The sequence below is a fragment of the Acanthopagrus latus genome, chromosome 5 (assembly GCF_904848185.1).
Source record: "Acanthopagrus latus isolate v.2019 chromosome 5, fAcaLat1.1, whole genome shotgun sequence".
Lineage (NCBI taxonomy): Eukaryota > Metazoa > Chordata > Actinopteri > Spariformes > Sparidae > Acanthopagrus > Acanthopagrus latus.
The window spans coordinates 28,104,103-28,120,560 of NC_051043.1; the positions used below are offsets into that span (position 1 = coordinate 28,104,103).

General features: G+C 45.5%; 1 protein-coding gene across 1 annotated transcript; it reads left to right on the top strand.

Moving 5' to 3' along the window:
* Positions 1-244: 244 nt before the first annotated feature.
* On the top strand, positions 245-16,225 carry pole (polymerase (DNA directed), epsilon). The gene is made up of 48 exons (XM_037099205.1): positions 245-508; positions 625-760; positions 857-937; positions 1,048-1,092; positions 1,175-1,267; positions 1,652-1,806; positions 1,895-2,039; positions 2,132-2,212; positions 2,300-2,407; positions 2,504-2,614; positions 2,732-2,817; positions 3,463-3,582; positions 3,713-3,845; positions 3,943-4,056; positions 4,146-4,358; positions 4,437-4,544; positions 4,642-4,770; positions 4,849-4,951; positions 5,042-5,188; positions 5,271-5,416; positions 5,511-5,659; positions 5,771-5,863; positions 6,302-6,604; positions 6,691-6,886; positions 7,072-7,286; positions 7,782-7,884; positions 7,971-8,051; positions 8,147-8,269; positions 8,362-8,571; positions 8,677-8,889; positions 8,975-9,118; positions 9,206-9,346; positions 9,449-9,602; positions 9,775-9,881; positions 10,177-10,353; positions 10,443-10,666; positions 10,858-11,078; positions 11,173-11,377; positions 11,488-11,661; positions 12,354-12,479; positions 13,310-13,442; positions 13,733-13,943; positions 14,029-14,160; positions 14,354-14,547; positions 14,657-14,857; positions 15,438-15,563; positions 15,718-15,807; positions 15,897-16,225. The coding sequence occupies exons 1-48, from the start codon at positions 441-443 to the stop codon at positions 16,017-16,019; spliced, it is 6,891 nt and encodes a 2,296-aa protein (XP_036955100.1). The 5' UTR covers positions 245-440; the 3' UTR covers positions 16,020-16,225.
* The last annotated feature ends 233 nt before the right edge of the window (positions 16,226-16,458 follow it).

Below are 16,458 nucleotides of genomic sequence, written 5' to 3' on the forward strand. Positions count from 1 at the left end.
TATAAAAACAGACACAGGGTAGGATTTAAAATGTTTTAACTTTTAACATTTTACATATATCTAGCAATATAGTATATTGACTGCGTGATATAAATACTTCCTTCATTAGAGTCCATGTGGTTTGACCGCAGTGGGACTGGCGGTGTCGTGGTTGTTAATTTACGGTTAAGCGGTGAATACTCTTGGGTTGGACTGACTCATCTTGTCCAGTAAACGATCTTTGTTGTCCCTCCTGTCAGCCCTGCTCTCGCGGGAACTGCACGGACGCGCCAAAATAAGAAAACAGCAGCCGTGCGAGTGACAGTGACGGAGAAAACTACAGCACAAAACTCCGAAATAACCACAACATCCGTTTTAAATGCGGCTTCACGGACGGACTCGTAAATACTGAGCGTGGATTTATTTCACTCCGTGTTGTTTCCGGCAGAAAACGATTGAAAATGGTTCTCCAGAACAGCGGAAGGTACCGATCGGACCGAGGACAAAGTGGAGGAGAGCAGGACAACCAGTGAGTTTCTGCTTCCTTTACTCCAGCGGACTGTAACTGACACTTGTTTAACAGGTTAGTTAACGACAGATGAATATCATGACTTTAATATGGCTGTTATGTGTGTTGTGACCCAGGGACGATGGATCCGCCATGTCCGCCCTCAAGCGGCTGGAGCGCAGCCAGTTCACCGACGAGATGGACGCTCGCTTCGGCTTCGACAGGATGAAGGAGCCGGGGGAGAAAACCGGCTGGCTGATCAACATGCACCCTGTGAGCCTGCAAAGTGTCACATGTGAGGTTGTTTAGAAAGTCACGAGGAGGAAAAGGTGATAATAATAAATATGCTCTTTTGTTTTTTAATTATAGACTGAAATCCTGGATGACGACAAGAGGATGATCAGTGCTGTGGATTATTATTTCATACAGGAGGATGGAAGCAGGTTCAAGGTGTGTTGGAGGGAAATGAACTGTGGACAGTAACTATTCAGTAACAACACACTTGTAAAAAAAAAATGTCCATCCACTTCTCTAAAGCCTAATGTTTCTTCTGTCTGCAGGTGGCTCTCCCCTTTAAGCCATATTTTTACATTGCCACTAAAAAGGTGAGTGTCCCACCTGGTTCATATGTCAAATAAAACAACAAGTTTAAAATCTCCTTGCTTTAAAGACAACTTGTTTTTCCAGAACTGCGAGAGAGAAGTCATCTCATACTTGTCGAAGAAGTTTCAAGGAAAGGTGGCGAAGCTGGAAATTACACCGAAAGAGGACCTGGACCTGGTGAGAGCTTGGTTATTATTAATGGGGTCTAACGATACATGGATCCAGATCGATATATGTGGATTTAGTGGTCAACGATCCAAAAGCATCGATGCAAAGTGAAAACATTGATTCACATCACCACCATCATGAAGATACGCCTTTATTTTGAAATTCTCGTGGCAAATCTGTGTCATTGGACTTTGTCATATCTGCAAATATATCGTTGTCCAAAGAATCGATATGATATCGTATCATGATGAAATGTGCGATTTACAGTCCTGGTTTGGCATCGTTAAAGTGTTTCATGTCCAAGTCAAGTCCTGATGAAAGATTTAAACATTTTTAACATATTATTATCGCAGCATTTTGTTTCTACAACACTGAGCATGTGTTCCTCCTCAGCCGAACCATCTGGTTGGCCTGAAGAGAAGCTACATCAAGCTGTCGTTCAACACCGTGGACGACCTCGTCAAGGTCAAGCGGGAGATCTCGCCGGCGGTGCGCAAGAATCGAGAGCGGGAGCAGTCGAATGACGCCTACACCGCCATGTTATCAAGGTACCTCCCAAACAACAACGTCAGCAGTATCTAATGATGTTTATTCAGTTGTGTTTTAGAGTGATTTGACCTTTGTTGGCTCTTCCAGTGCCTTATCAGGTGGCAACGTGACCTCAGCAGATGATGACGGGATGTTAAAGAGCATTTCGGACCAGCTGGACAACATCGTGGACATGAGAGAGTACGACGTGCCATATCATGTGCGGTTGTCCATCGACCTGAAGATCCACGTGGTAAAGACTGATTCGTGTTAATGCTTTGGAAAGTAATTTAAGATACACGAGTGACACAAGCTGCTCAAATCTTCGTTGTCTCTGTTTCTCAGGCTCACTGGTATAACGTTCGATACAGAGGCAGCGCCTACCCACCGGAGATCGTACGGAGAGATGATCTCGTGGAGCGACCGGTGCGACGGGTTTTATTAATCATGCTACAACACTTGATCTGTAGTTTATTGTGACTCTAATAAAGTGTGTGTTCTCCTTCTTTTTAGGACCCAGTTGTTTTGGCCTTCGACATAGAGACGACCAAACTGCCGCTGAAGTTCCCAGACGCGGAGAGCGATCAGATTATGATGATCTCCTACATGATCGATGGACAGGTGAGTTGGATTTCCTTCACGCGTTTGTTATGTGTATCAATCTGTTCATACTGTCCGTGTCGATCTTCTTTACTTCTTTGTTTCTGTTTTTTTAAGGGGTTCCTCATCACAAACCGAGAGATCGTCTCTGAGAACATTGAAGATTTTGAGTTCACTCCCAAACCCGAGTATGAAGGGCCGTTCACCATTTTCAACGAGGATGATGAGGTGCGTGACTGCGTAGACGATAAATACACTATTGGAGGTATGGTGGTGTTTATAAATGTGATGCTTTGTGGTTTCATCAGTGTCAGTAACACGTGGTGAACGTGTCTTTGCCTGCAGGCCGGGCTCATTAAGAGGTGGTTCGATCACGTTCAGGAAACAAAGCCGAACATCTTTGTGACCTACAATGGAGATTTTTTTGACTGGTGAGCGTGTCGCTGCTCCTTTACCAACATAACATTAAAGTCTACACAAAAATGAGGATTCAGTCACGTGTTCAGTCAGTGCAGATGGAAAGACGGGTTTACAAAACATCTCTGGAGCGTCACACTGAAACAGCGGTGCAGAATTCTGCTAAACAGCTGTAGTAGATGGAAATGTTGGGATGTTTTAAAATGTGTTAAAAATAAACAGAAAATTAAATATAAAATGGCTATTTTTAGCTTGTTTGGCATAATCCCTGTTTTTGGAAGCCCTGAGATCCCAGATTGATTTGAAAAGACTTTATTTATATCCTCAATTTGTGGGCGAGACCGTCCAGACGGGGTGCACGCTAATGCTGTAGCTACAGAAAATAATTCAATTTAAAAGAAAGGGTTTAAGTAACGTCTTTTCAAATCAATTTGGGATCTCGGGGCTTCTGATGACTTGCATTATGCCAGACAAGCTGCATGGAGCCATTTCATATTTCTTTGCTTGTTTTAAAAATAACTCCCCGTCTACTTCAGATGTTTAGGAGAACATGAAACAACACCTCACTTTCCATCGGCACTGGGAGAGAGACGATAATGACTTAACTTTTTTAGTTTAGTATCTCTGAACTGTGATGTTTACCTGTCGTCTCTCTCAAGGCCTTTTGTGGAGACTCGTGCTACCCTCCATGGACTGAGCATGTACCGGGAGATTGGTTTCCAGAAGGACAACCAGGGAGAGTACAAGTCCAGTCAAGCCATCCACATGGACTGCTACAGGTGTGCACACTGCTGAGCGCTCACGTTGTTAAAAAGTTTCCATTGTGTTTTATGTAAACGTGCACTCAGGGGTTAGGGTTAATTTTAGATTAATTAATTTCTGACATCCGGACGGATTCTCCTGCATCAGGTGGGTGAAGAGAGACAGCTACCTGCCGGTGGGAAGTCATAATCTGAAGGCAGCAGCGAAGGCTAAACTGGGCTACGACCCAGTGGAGCTGGACCCAGAGGAGATGTGCCGAATGGCAACCGAGGAGCCGCAGGTACTGGATTGATTTTCAATTTTTAGAGCTCAGAAGATAAAGAATTGTTCTGAAGGGACATTTTCAATTCAATTTCCTTTCTCTGCTTTTCTATTAGACTTTAGCCACCTACTCTGTGTCGGACGCTGTGGCCACATATTACCTCTACATGAAATATGTTCACCCCTTCATCTTCGCCCTGTGCACCATCATCCCCATGGAGCCCGATGAGGTCTGTCTATTGTGTGTTTTCGTAAAAGAAGAATCCTTTCAAAATAAATGACAGCCTCTTGATAACTACTTGTGTCCGTCTGTTACCAGGTGCTGCGTAAAGGCTCTGGCACTCTGTGTGAAGCTCTGCTCATGGTGCAGGCCTTCCACGCAAACATCATCTTCCCCAACAAGCAGGAGCAGGTGTTCAACAAAATGACAGACGACGGCCACGTCATGGACTCGGAGACCTACGTGGGCGGCCACGTGGAGGCGCTGGAGTCGGGAGTGTTCCGCAGTGACATCCCCTGCCGTTTCAAAATGGTACGATCTACCGCTGCTTCTTTGCTTCAGCACTTTTTGAATGTTTAAGCGTGACAGTTCGGTCTGGTGTGTTGACAGAATCCAGCTGCTTTTGACTTCCTGATGCAAAGAGTCGAGAGAACGATGCGTCACGCCATCGAGGAAGAGGAGAAAATCCCTCTGGAGCAAGTCACCAACTTTAACGAGGTGCGTTTTTCTTCCTAATCCTTCTCGTTGTTTTGAAAAGTCGTCCCAGCATTCTCAGCTTGCTTGAAGCCATAAAACGCTGCTGGTGTCTTTTCAGGTTTGCGATGAGATCAAAAATAAGCTGACGTCCCTGAAGGAGGTCCCAAACAGGATTGAATGCCCCCTCATCTACCATCTGGACGTGGGGGCGATGTACCCCAATATCATCCTCACCAACCGCCTGCAGGTAAAAGAAAGAACAAAGGAAAAGTGCGTTGGATTAAATGTAGACAAACATGGAATTAAACGCTTCTTTGTTTTACAGCCATCAGCGATGGTTGATGAGGCCACTTGTGCTGCCTGTGACTTCAACAAGCCCGGCGCCACCTGCCAGAGGAGGATGGCCTGGCAGTGGAGAGGAGAAATCAGTAAGTTAATATCGTACAATTATGTTCCTGGCATTGATTCTTTCTCATGTGGGGTTGAATACAGTAAAAGTTTCTTTCCTTCGTCTGCAGTGCCGGCCAGCCGCAGTGAGTTCCACCGCATCCAGCAGCAACTCGAGTCTGAGAAGTTTCCGTCGTTTTTCCCCAACGGTCCACCTCGCGCCTTCCACACTCTCAACAGAGAGGAGCAGGCCAAGCATGAGAAGAAGCGTCTGGCAGGTACGCCTTAGATTCTGGTTTTCAAGCATTCTGAATGACCGGATGCCAAAGCATGGTTGGACTTCTCTGTTCTCTGTGTCAGACTACTGTAAGAAGGCCTATAAGAAGACCCACATCACCAGGCTGGAGGAGCGAGTCACCACCATCTGTCAGAGAGAAAACTCCTTCTACGTCGACACCGTGAGAGCGTTCAGAGATCGGCGTTATGAATTTAAAGGACTCCACAAGGTGCGTTTCAATATTCAGTTAAATAACAATCTTTTCAATATTGTATACCATGTCCAGTTAGTAGAACTTTCTTTTCTTGGAACCTGTGCACAAGGTGTGGAAGAAGAAACTGTCGGCGGCTCAGGACAGCGGAGACGCTGCTGAGGTGAAACGCTGCAAAAACATGGAGATCCTGTACGAGTCTCTTCAGCTGGCTCACAAGTGTATTCTCAACTCTTTCTACGGCTACGTCATGAGGAAGGGGTACGAGTCATGTCTGGTTTTCATCATTCAGATCATCAGTTATCATTATGCACTGTCACATTCAGGCCCTTGCTGCTGGATAAATCTGCTCTGTCTTTGTGCCTCCATCAGGGCGCGCTGGTACTCCATGGAGATGGCCGGCATCGTGTGCTTCACCGGAGCCAACATCATCACTCAGGCCAGAGAGCTCATTGAACAAATAGGGTGAGTGTCATGTTGATAATGTGATACTGAATTACGGAAATTAGCTTCCGCTCGGTGCAAGGTCAGCTCCGACTCAGGAGAAATGGAGCTGGAAGGTTTCCACTGCCTCGTTTAACATCTTCATCAGCAGCAGCAGATTCCTGCCAACATTTGGGCTCAGATCCAGCTCATGCAGTGATGTTTTTATCTTACTTTCTTTTTCTCCTTCAGAATCAATTCATATTGATATTTTAACTCTACTGCCAGTCTAGTTTTTGCTGCTTTTTGTTAGGTGTTGTGCGTCTATCACTGAGTTGATAATGTCTTTATCCTGACATGGTTGAAATGTCCTTGTTCACTCAGTTTAAGTCGTCTAGGAGAAGAAATGTAGTAACCAGAATCCCTCATTTCTCACCCGTCACTTCTTTCTTCTTCGCTCTTCCTTGTCCTGGTCCTCAGGAGGCCTCTTGAGTTGGACACTGATGGTATCTGGTGTGTCCTCCCCAACACTTTCCCTGAGAACTTTGTGGTGAAAACCAGTAACGAGAAGAAGCCCAAGGTGACCATCTCCTACCCGGGGGCCATGCTGAACATCATGGTGAAGGAGGGATTCACCAACGATCAGTACCACGAGCTGGTCGACCCCACGTCCCTTTCGTACGTCACCCGGGCGGAGAACAGCATCTTCTTCGAGGTGGACGGACCGTACCTGGCCATGATCCTGCCTGCCTCCAAAGAGGAAGGGAAGAAACTGAAGAAGAGGTAAAGCAGTCGTGGATTTCAGACGTCTGATTTTTAAAGTGTAGCGAGATTATGATGATGATTTAATGTTTCTACATCCATTTCAGGTACGCTGTGTTCAATGAGGACGGCTCGCTGGCTGAGCTGAAGGGTTTTGAAGTGAAGAGAAGAGGAGAGCTCCAGCTCATTAAGATTTTCCAGTCGTCAGTGTTTGAGGCTTTCCTGAAAGGGACGACTCTGGAGGAGGTGTACGCCTCTGTGGCCAAAGTGGCCGACTACTGGCTGGACGTCCTGTACAGCAAGGTAAGAATCTGTGATGAAACGATGCAAAACAGCATTTTAACATCGTGGGCTTAGACATGTTACGAGAAGCTTGGATTGTTGTTTGTCTGATATTTTAAAGTACAGTATCAGTTGCAGAGAAAGCAAAATTTTAACTCCAGTTTTTATCACAACAAGCTGATTAATAAATTTCTCTGGTTTTCCAGGCTGCCAACATGCCCGATGCGGAGCTGTTTGAGCTGATTTCTGAGAATCGCTCGATGTCCAGAAAGCTGGAGGACTACGGAGAGCAGAAGTCCACTTCCATCAGCACAGCTAAGAGACTGGCTGAGTTCTTGGGAGACCAAATGGTGAAAGATGCTGGTCTGAGCTGTCGCTACGTCATCTCCCGAAAACCTGAGGGTTCACCCGTCACCGAGAGGTGCGATGGCCCTGCTGAAAATATACCTGTTAGATCTAGCGACTGTATCTCCATTGACATCACTTCTAAACCTTTAAATTACAGTGATCATCCTTTAACATTGTGTTTGTTTTAGGCCTGTAGCTAATGATTACTGTCATCAACTAATCTGCAGATTATTTTCTGGATTCATCGATTACTGGTTGGTCTAAAAAATGTCAGAAAATACTTTAAATGTCTTCTTTCATCATTCCAAAACCCAGAGATATTCAGTTTGATATGAAATGAAATATAGACAAGTAAGAACACTCTGTATTTGAGAGGTCATTTGTCCAAACAGCTGCTTGGGCGAGATCCACGTTGTCATGATGATGGATGTGAAAGATTTTCTGGATCAAATAAAATGGTGTCAGAGTTGTTCACCCGATGTTAAATGTTTGTTGAGAACAGGCACTTTGGGATATTACCAGAAGTAAAAGCCTCGACACTGACAGATTTGTTCTTCTCTTCCATCAGAGCCATTCCTCTGGCCATCTTCCAGGCCGAGCCCAGTGTGAAGAAACATTTCCTTCGTAAGTGGCTGAAGTTGCCCAGCCTGCACGACCTGGACATCCGCACTGTGAGTTATAAAACAAACATGCTACATGCTTTGACAGGAGCATCTGGTGTTCAGACATTAACACTCATGCTGTGGGTGTTTTTCAGATCCTTGACTGGAATTATTACATCGAGAGATTAGGCAGCGCCATCCAGAAAATCATCACCATCCCCGCAGCTCTCCAACAGGTACAAATTAAACTTGTTTCATTGGTCTCTTGGTCTAATGTAGGTTTTTGTGCAGAAAACAATTTTGCAATGTTTGTTTTTTTTTTCATCGTCAGGTGAAGAATCCGGTCCCCAGAGTGAGGCATCCTGACTGGCTTCACAAGAAACTCCTGGAGAAAAATGACATCTACAAGCAGAAGAAGATCAGTGAGCTGTTCACCAGCGAGGGAAAGAAGCAGGTTGGTTCATCTCAACATTTCCTGTCCGACGATCAACACGGAAAGTTTCCTCTGGTGACCACTGTTTTTCTAAATGGCCTCTTCTCTCCCAGGTGGCCCGTCAGCCTCTTGAAGCGGGTCAAGCTGCAGACATAGAGGACTTTGGAATGCCACCCAGACCTCTTCAGCCCGCCATCCTCATCAGTACCAAACGGAAACGGGTTTCTCAGGGAGAGGACAGCCAGGTGGAGTCTCAGGATGTGGAGCTCACTCAGTCCTGGAGGGAGATCCTGGGACCACCTCCACCTAGTGGAAAGACTCGGGTAACTAAGCAGCAACCAGCACAACGCCTTAACCTTCGCATGCGTAATCTTTGTAGAATCTTTTTTAGAGGAGAGAAATAACTCTGAAATGTATTTTGTGTGCAGGAGGAACGTCTTGTGTGGCTGCGCTACCACAAGAAGAAGTGGGAGCTGCAGCTGAGACAAAGGAAGGAGAGAAAGAAGAGGAGGAGGCTGCTGGACGGCGAAGCTCAACCTGTTGGAGGAGGAGTCATCAGAGATGGCCCCGTCACCGGCCTGGGAAGCTTCCTCCGCAGAACAGCTCGCAGCATCCTGGACATGCCGTGGCAGATTGTGCAGGTGGGTTCAAAATCATCATCATCATCACTTTAAAGTCAGTAAACAACTTACACAATCTAAAGAAAACCGTCCTGTTCCCTCTCAGATTGCAGAGACGAGTCACCCTGGTCTGTACAAGTTGTGGGCTGTGATCGGGAACGACCTCCACTGCATGAAGCTCAACATCCCCCGAGTCTTCTACGTCAATCAGAAAGTCCCGAAGCAGGAGGAGGGAGCCACGTACAGAAAGGCACGCAGTCAGGAAGTCTCAGTCACTGTAAAGGGTTTGACAGAATGTGTTTAAATAAATTGTAATCAGTAAATTGTTTGGCTGCAGGTGAACCGCATGCTGCCTCGCTCCAACATGGTGTACTACCTGTACGAGTACTGTGTACCAGAGGACATGTACCAGGAGCACATCAACGAGATCAACGCTGACCTCTCTGCCCCAGATATCGAAGGGGTCTATGAAACACAGGTATCACATACATGTTCATACACCTCACTCATGATGCTTCGTGTGTGTGTGTGTTATGGCTTCAGTGTGAGTGCAACATTAATGTGACGTGATGTCTTTCAGGTGCCGTTGCTGTTTCGGGCACTCGTGCGGCTCGGGTGTGTGTGTATGGTCAACAAGCATGTTGTGAGGGATCTGGCCGGCAGGGAGGCGGACACGTTCGACCTGGAGCATCTGGAGATGAGGTCCCTGGCCCAGTTCAGCTACCTGGAGCCTGGTAAGACCTGTCCCACACACACTGGACCTCTGAGCTGATGTTTCTGTCTTTGTTCTGACTTATTCACTTTTTGATTTCCTTGTCATGTAATATTTGGCCTGAGATCAAGTGATCCTGCTCATGAACTTTGATAAATGTAGCAAGTTTTACATCACGTTTCCCGTCTTTTCAGGGAGCGTTCGACACATGTACCTGTATCATCACAGCCAGGGTCACAAGGCGCTGTTTGGCCTGTTCATCCCCTCGCAGCGTAAAGCCAGCATCTTTGTCCTGGACACAGTAAGAACAACATAACTCTTTTTATTCCACTGGTATCATGTTGATGTTTTGACTCATCTTGTTAAATGAGGCGGCTGTATTGAAATCCTAATGACAGAGTTCTAAAGTGCAATTTCACTTATTTATTTCAAAACAAAGTCCTGAAAGTTTTGAAAATGTTTCATTTCAACCATCATGTTTTCAAGGTTAGGATTATATTTGTTTGAAACCCTTGATTTTATCAATCAGGTGTTTCTTCTCCACAGTCACTGATGCAGAGAACAATCTTTAATGCTGTCTTTGTTTCCCCTCTAAGGTCAGAAGCAACCAGATGCCCAACCTCAGTAACCTCTACACCGCTGAGCGCACTGCTCTCCTGGAGAAGACCACCGAGGAGCTCCTGCCTCCGGAGAAACACAACTTTGAGGTCCGAGCTGAAAACGATGTGAAGGCTATTTACCGCGCACTCCAGCGCATACTGCTCAACTACAAGGTAAAACACAGCTGAAGCTACTCAAGTGCCTGATATTTTTTCTAATCATTTTTACTAATTTAGTTTGCTCCATGTGTTGCTGTTCACAGGAGGAGCGCCGCGGGCCCACCCTCATCGCAATGCAGTCCAACTGGGAGCTGCGGCGGCTGGCAGCAGGGATGCCGGTGCTTGAGGAGTTTCCCGTCGTTCCAGTACATGTGATTGATGAGATCAACTATAACGTGCTGGACTGGCAACGCCACGGCGCCAGGCGCATGATCCGCCACTACCTCAACCTGGACAGCTGCCTGTCACAGGCTTTCGACATGGCCAGGTAAGACCTGCACACCGTAATCTCTGTGGATTCCATATTCCCAGGAGAAAGGAGGCACGGATGTGAATAGATGGATTCTTTTTATTTTAGTCCGACTGGCTCAGTTTGTTGCTGTGGTGGGTTTTTGGTTAGTTATTTATGTTGACAGCCTTCAGATTTTGCGCCGTTAAATCTTTGTCTCTGCCTTTCAGATATTACCACTTACCTGTGGGGAACTTACCTCAGGACGTGTCCATCTTCGGCTCAGACTTGTTCCTGGCGAGACATCTACGGAAACACAACCACCTGCTGTGGCTCTCACCCACAGCCAGGCCCGACCTCGGAGGGAAGGAGGCTGATGACAGTCGTCTGGTGATGGAGAATGATGAGAGGGGCTCTGTGGAGATAAATGCTCAAGGATGCTATTCCACAGGTACCCGATCTTAACCTGTGTCCATGAAACAGCACAAAGCAAATGTTCACCTGGTATCTGTATTTGTGGATGATCCTGCTTCTGTTTCTTTCAGTGTGTGTGGAGTTGGACCTGCAGAGCCTGGCGGTGAACACTATCCTCCAGTCACAGCATGTCAATGACATGGAGGGCGGAGCCAGTCTGGGTGTCAGTTTCGATGTGATCCAGCAGGCCTCGTTGGAAGACATGATGTCAGGAAACCAGGGAGCCAGCACCATCGCCAGCTACGATGAGACCGCTCTCTGCTCCAATACCTTCAGGTGTGTGAACGTCCGTAGTGCGCGACTGTTTCTGCTTCAAAATCGTGTCTGGAAGCTTGTCGTGTTTTAATTTTTGTGTCGGGCTCACCTTGGTTCTGTTGTGCGAGCAGGATCTTGAAGAGCATGGTGGTTGGATGGGTGAGAGAGATCACACAGTACCACAACGTGTACGCCGACAACCAGGTGATGCACTTCTACCGGTGGCTGCGCTCTCCCAGCTCGCTGCTCTACGACCCTGCGCTGCACCGCACCCTGCACAACATGATGAAGAAGGTGTTTCTACAGTGAGTGACACGTCCTCCGCTACACCACAGAAAACACCTGGCCGCTTCAATGAGGCACATATTGAGTTCTAAAAGATTAGTTATGATTTGATTTGATGTGATAATGATGAAATTTGTCACATGTTTGACACAAACACTTTCTATTGACAGTAAAACATATTATTGGTCATGTTTTCAGATATTATGGAGTAAAACCAGTCCAATTGGTTGGGGCACTGGTGTTCTGTTTTTACTTGTTAAATACATAATGTCTGATGGTAAACTTCTATATTTTGATTCCTTTGTACATGTTGCCTTAGTTGATGAGACAGGTGGAGAAAAGCGACTTGATACCTGTCTAGTATTAAATAAATTGTATGAAAGTTGATCGTTTGGGACATTCAGGATTTTAAAATGATGAATGATTTCTTATAAAAACACATCAGAGAGATAACTGTCCTGTGCATTCTGATGATGTTGGCTCTTCTGTTACAGTTCAGAGCAAGATGTTCAATGCTCTTTAAAAAAAAAAAAGGGTGTACTTGCTTTTTATGTTATCATCATCATATCGGTGGCATTGTGGGGTCTTAATATGACAGGAATATCATTTATGGAAAGTATTTCCAGAACAATTTATAACCCAACAACGACAGTTACTCTGACAGGCTTTTCATAACGATCTCTTATGAATCCTTCTGTCATTCTGCTGTCAGGTTGATCTCGGAGTTCAAGCGTCTCGGCTCCACTGTGGTGTACGGAAACTTTAACAGGATCATCTTGTGCACAAAAAAGCGGAGGATAGATGACGCCATCGGCTACGTGGAATACATCACCAACAGGTCAGACATCTTGTACCTATAAAGTTATCCTCCGCTTTGTGCAATTTAATGTTGACATTATTAATGAACACATAAATATGGACAAACATAAATTCATACCTACGTTCATACATGAAAAATATAGATGAAAAACAAAGTACACAGAAAGAGTGTAAGTATCTATTTGTTTCTGGTGTTTTGACGATGTTTTGACGTTGCCGGAACACTAAAATGATTTTAAAAAAAGAAAAAGAAAAAACACGATTGCCCATTAGAGCAATTAGATGTTTGTCAGTGATGGTGCTGCGGTGAAATCTATAAACGATAACAGCCCATTAAACTAATGTACCGAAAAAGAATGAATGTGAATTTGGAGCCATGTGTAAATATTTGAACATAAAACGGATTTTGGTAATTTCATCTTTGTTACAGCCAGCACCGCAATCTGTAATGACTGTCGTGGCAGGATTACAGCAGCGTTTCAAACAAACAACATGGAGGGAATTATTTCAACCAGACATCCGTTTGTTATATTAAACTTTGTGCTTTACGTTGTTCTGTCTGTGTTTTCTTGTATGTAAATTTGCTGAGTTTGTGTTTGTATTCTTTTTTTAATGTATTTGGTGAGTTTTATATATGTTAAAGGCTCATCTAGGGACTAGAATTGCAAATGAACTTAAATTAACATAAATGCTTTGGTGTGCAGCATGTGTACAGATTAAGGTTAAGACTAGTTTAAATGAAGGAGGGGGGAAATAAGGTAATTACCAGATGAGGCCGTCCTCTGTTATTATATTGTAAGTTTACTCAAAACATAAAAGAAATGACGTATCTAACTATTTCTCCTCCAGCATCCACTCCAGAGAGATCTTTCACTCGTTGTCCATCTCCTTCTCCCGGTGCTGGGAGTTTCTGCTGTGGATGGATCCGTCCAACTGCGGCGGCGTGAAGGGCAAACTGCCGTCCAGCGTCGTGCACGGAGAGGTAACTCAAACAGCCGCCTCTGAGAACATGTTGTCCAGTAGAGCAGCTCTGCCTTTTGATTGACACTGTCACAGAGTTAGAAATGTAGCTACATGTTTATTATGGAGGTCACAGTTTGCTGTGGTGTCAGTATAACTTAATCCAGCACACTAATGTCCTTTCAAGACCTCAGTAATGAACATAAACTTGAATTATTACCTTGAAAGTGTCAACAAACCTAAAAGAAATAAAAGGTAGATTAAAGAAGCAGAACACAGAACTCAACACTCCTAAACGTTCCTTTTTTTTAGGAAGAAGCCAAACAGAAAAAAAACAAACGACGGGAGGGAGAAGAGGAAGGCAGCGATGATGAAGACGAGGAGGAAGCTGAGGAGGAGGAAGAGGAGGATGGCGACGGAGAGACGGACGAGGTGGAGGAGCTGATTGAGAGCAACTGGAACATCATGCAGTATCTGCCCCAAACCGCCTCCTGTCAGAAATACTTCCTCATGATTGTCTCCGGTAAATTTAAAATAATCAATACACAGATTTGTTGTTTTTGTTTTTGTCTGTCAACCAACTCTCACACACAAACTTTCCGTGCCAGCCTACATTGCAGCGGTCTACCACAGCATGAAACAGGAGCTGAGGCGTAACGCTCCTGGGGCAACGCCAGTCAAGAGACGTGGAGGCAGTCAGGCTTCCCAGCAGGCACTGGGGGACTTGAGTGCTCTTCCTGGTAAGATACTGTTTGTGAAGCTGCTTCAGTTACTAACGACCTCCCTCGTGTGTGTTAGGAACTTCACATTACAGTCATTAGGGTCGCCACAGGCTAGTGTCTGTTACACTTAAACCTATGATGGGGAGCATTTAATCATATTTGGATGGATTTCCTCTCAGATGTGATGTTCTTTGAAAACCTTCTCCCGCAGGAATGATCTCCTTCTCCCAAGAATACGTGTCCAGTGAGCTGACGCAGAACTTTTTCACCATCACTCAAAAAATCCAGAAGAAGGTGACGGGTACCAGGAGCGTGACCCAGCCGTCAGAGATGTTCCCCGTCCTGCCTGGATCCCACCTGCCACTCAACAACCCGGCACTGGAGTTTATCAAATACGTCTGCCAGGTAACCACTGACAAAGCTCTCTCTCCTTATTGGATGTTGTCATTTTCCTTTTACCGCATTTTTAAGGGGTTTTGCACTGCCAACTTCTCAACGTCTTTTGTCTGTTCAGGTCCTTTCGCTGGATGCCAACATAGTGAACCAGGTGAACAAGCTGAAAAGAGACCTCCTGCGGCTCGTGGACGTCGGAGAGTTTTCCGATGATGCTCAGTTCCGTGACCCCTGTAACTCCTACATCCTGCCGGAGGTCATCTGCCACCACTGCAATTTCTGTCGTGACCTCGACCTCTGCAAGGACCCATCCATGGCACAAGTGAGAGGAGGAGCATTGATCGGAATCACAGCGAAGGCTCATTTATGCTCCGATACGTCCTGTTCAAACTGTGGAATCGTCGCTGCTCACATACTTATATGCGTCCTTTGCGTTGGTGTGGATGGATGTGGTTCAGAGTCATAGCGTCTCATGAGGACATCTACACCGTCCACCTCAGATTTAATTCTGTCTTAATTCTTCCCAGCTGTTCGGTAGTAACTGTTTGTCTCTGTGCCCTGTCAAATTAACATCAGAGATGTTTAGAAGTTGCATAAACTCTCTTCAAAAAGTTCTGCCATTCTTAAAACTTCTTCCTCTTGTCCTGTGGTCGTGTCTCACTTGGACTATTGGCTACAGTGGAAGCACTGCTCCACTGGTCCGTATCAGTGAGCTTTCAGATAACGTGCCAAAATAAGGATGAAATGAACTTCGAGTTCGGACAGTTAACTCCGTCTCTATCTGTATCTAACGTTGAGCATAAATGAGCCTTAACACTTTTATTACTCATGTTTTTACACTCGTAAATTTGCACAAAAGTTCCAGTCAGATAAGCGTTTCTGCTCTCGTCTCGTCTCCTCAGGATGGATCTGTTTTGCCTCAGTGGTTCTGCTCCAACTGCCAGGCGCAGTACGAGACCGAGTCCATTGAGATGGCTCTGGTGGAAGCTCTGCAGAAGAAACTGATGAGCTACACACTGCAGGACCTGGTGAGGAAAAACTGGAATAACATTTTGACATGTGTGTCACCGTGTCCTAGTGGTTGATATGTGGGTCATACTTTGTGAGGTCTTGGTTGCATGTTTGCTGATCATTTATTGACGAGGTTTCCTGAAGCTGACTCGCTGCTTGTGTGATTTTTAGGTGTGTAACAAATGTAAAGGAGTGAAGGAAGCGAACATGCCTCTGTACTGCAGATGTGCCGGAGACTTTGACCTCACGTTCCCAGCCAAGGTTCCTACTCTCAAATACATCATTCAGTTTAGTGAATAAAGCGACATTCAACCTTTTTCTTACGTTATTTTTTTTCCCCTCCTCTAAAGAGCTTCTCCGAGCAGATCACGGTGTTTCGGAACATCGCGTCTCACTACAGCATGAGCTTCCTGGAGGAGACCATCGACTGGTTGGTTGTTATGAGCCCGCACATCAACCAGAGCGCTCGCTAAATGTTACATCAGCACCGCCTGCGCTCCCTCCGCTGCATCTGTGGCGACCTGACGGTGTGTCAGCAGGAAGCTGGTGAGCCGGGTTGGAAGAGGTGATGGCTTTGTGGACTGTAGATATATTTGTTTTGATTATGTCATGATAAAATTTATGTATGTGTGAATTTCAGATATTGACTGTTAATAAAAATGTTCCCATGAGTTTTAAACCGTGAGCCTGAATGTCTTTGCTGCTCGATGTTTCACTCAGCGCTCTGAAAGAAAAGAGCATAAACATCCTGAGTGGCGTCCACTCTGGGTACCTTCGTTAATCAGCGGTCACGTTCTGTCCGAACTTCCTCCCCACTTGGCCGCTAATGTGTCTGCTGTGGCTTGTGCACAGCTTGTGACCTGATCTGCTCCGACTTCAACCCCCTGTTATTCTCACAGTGGAAACACATTA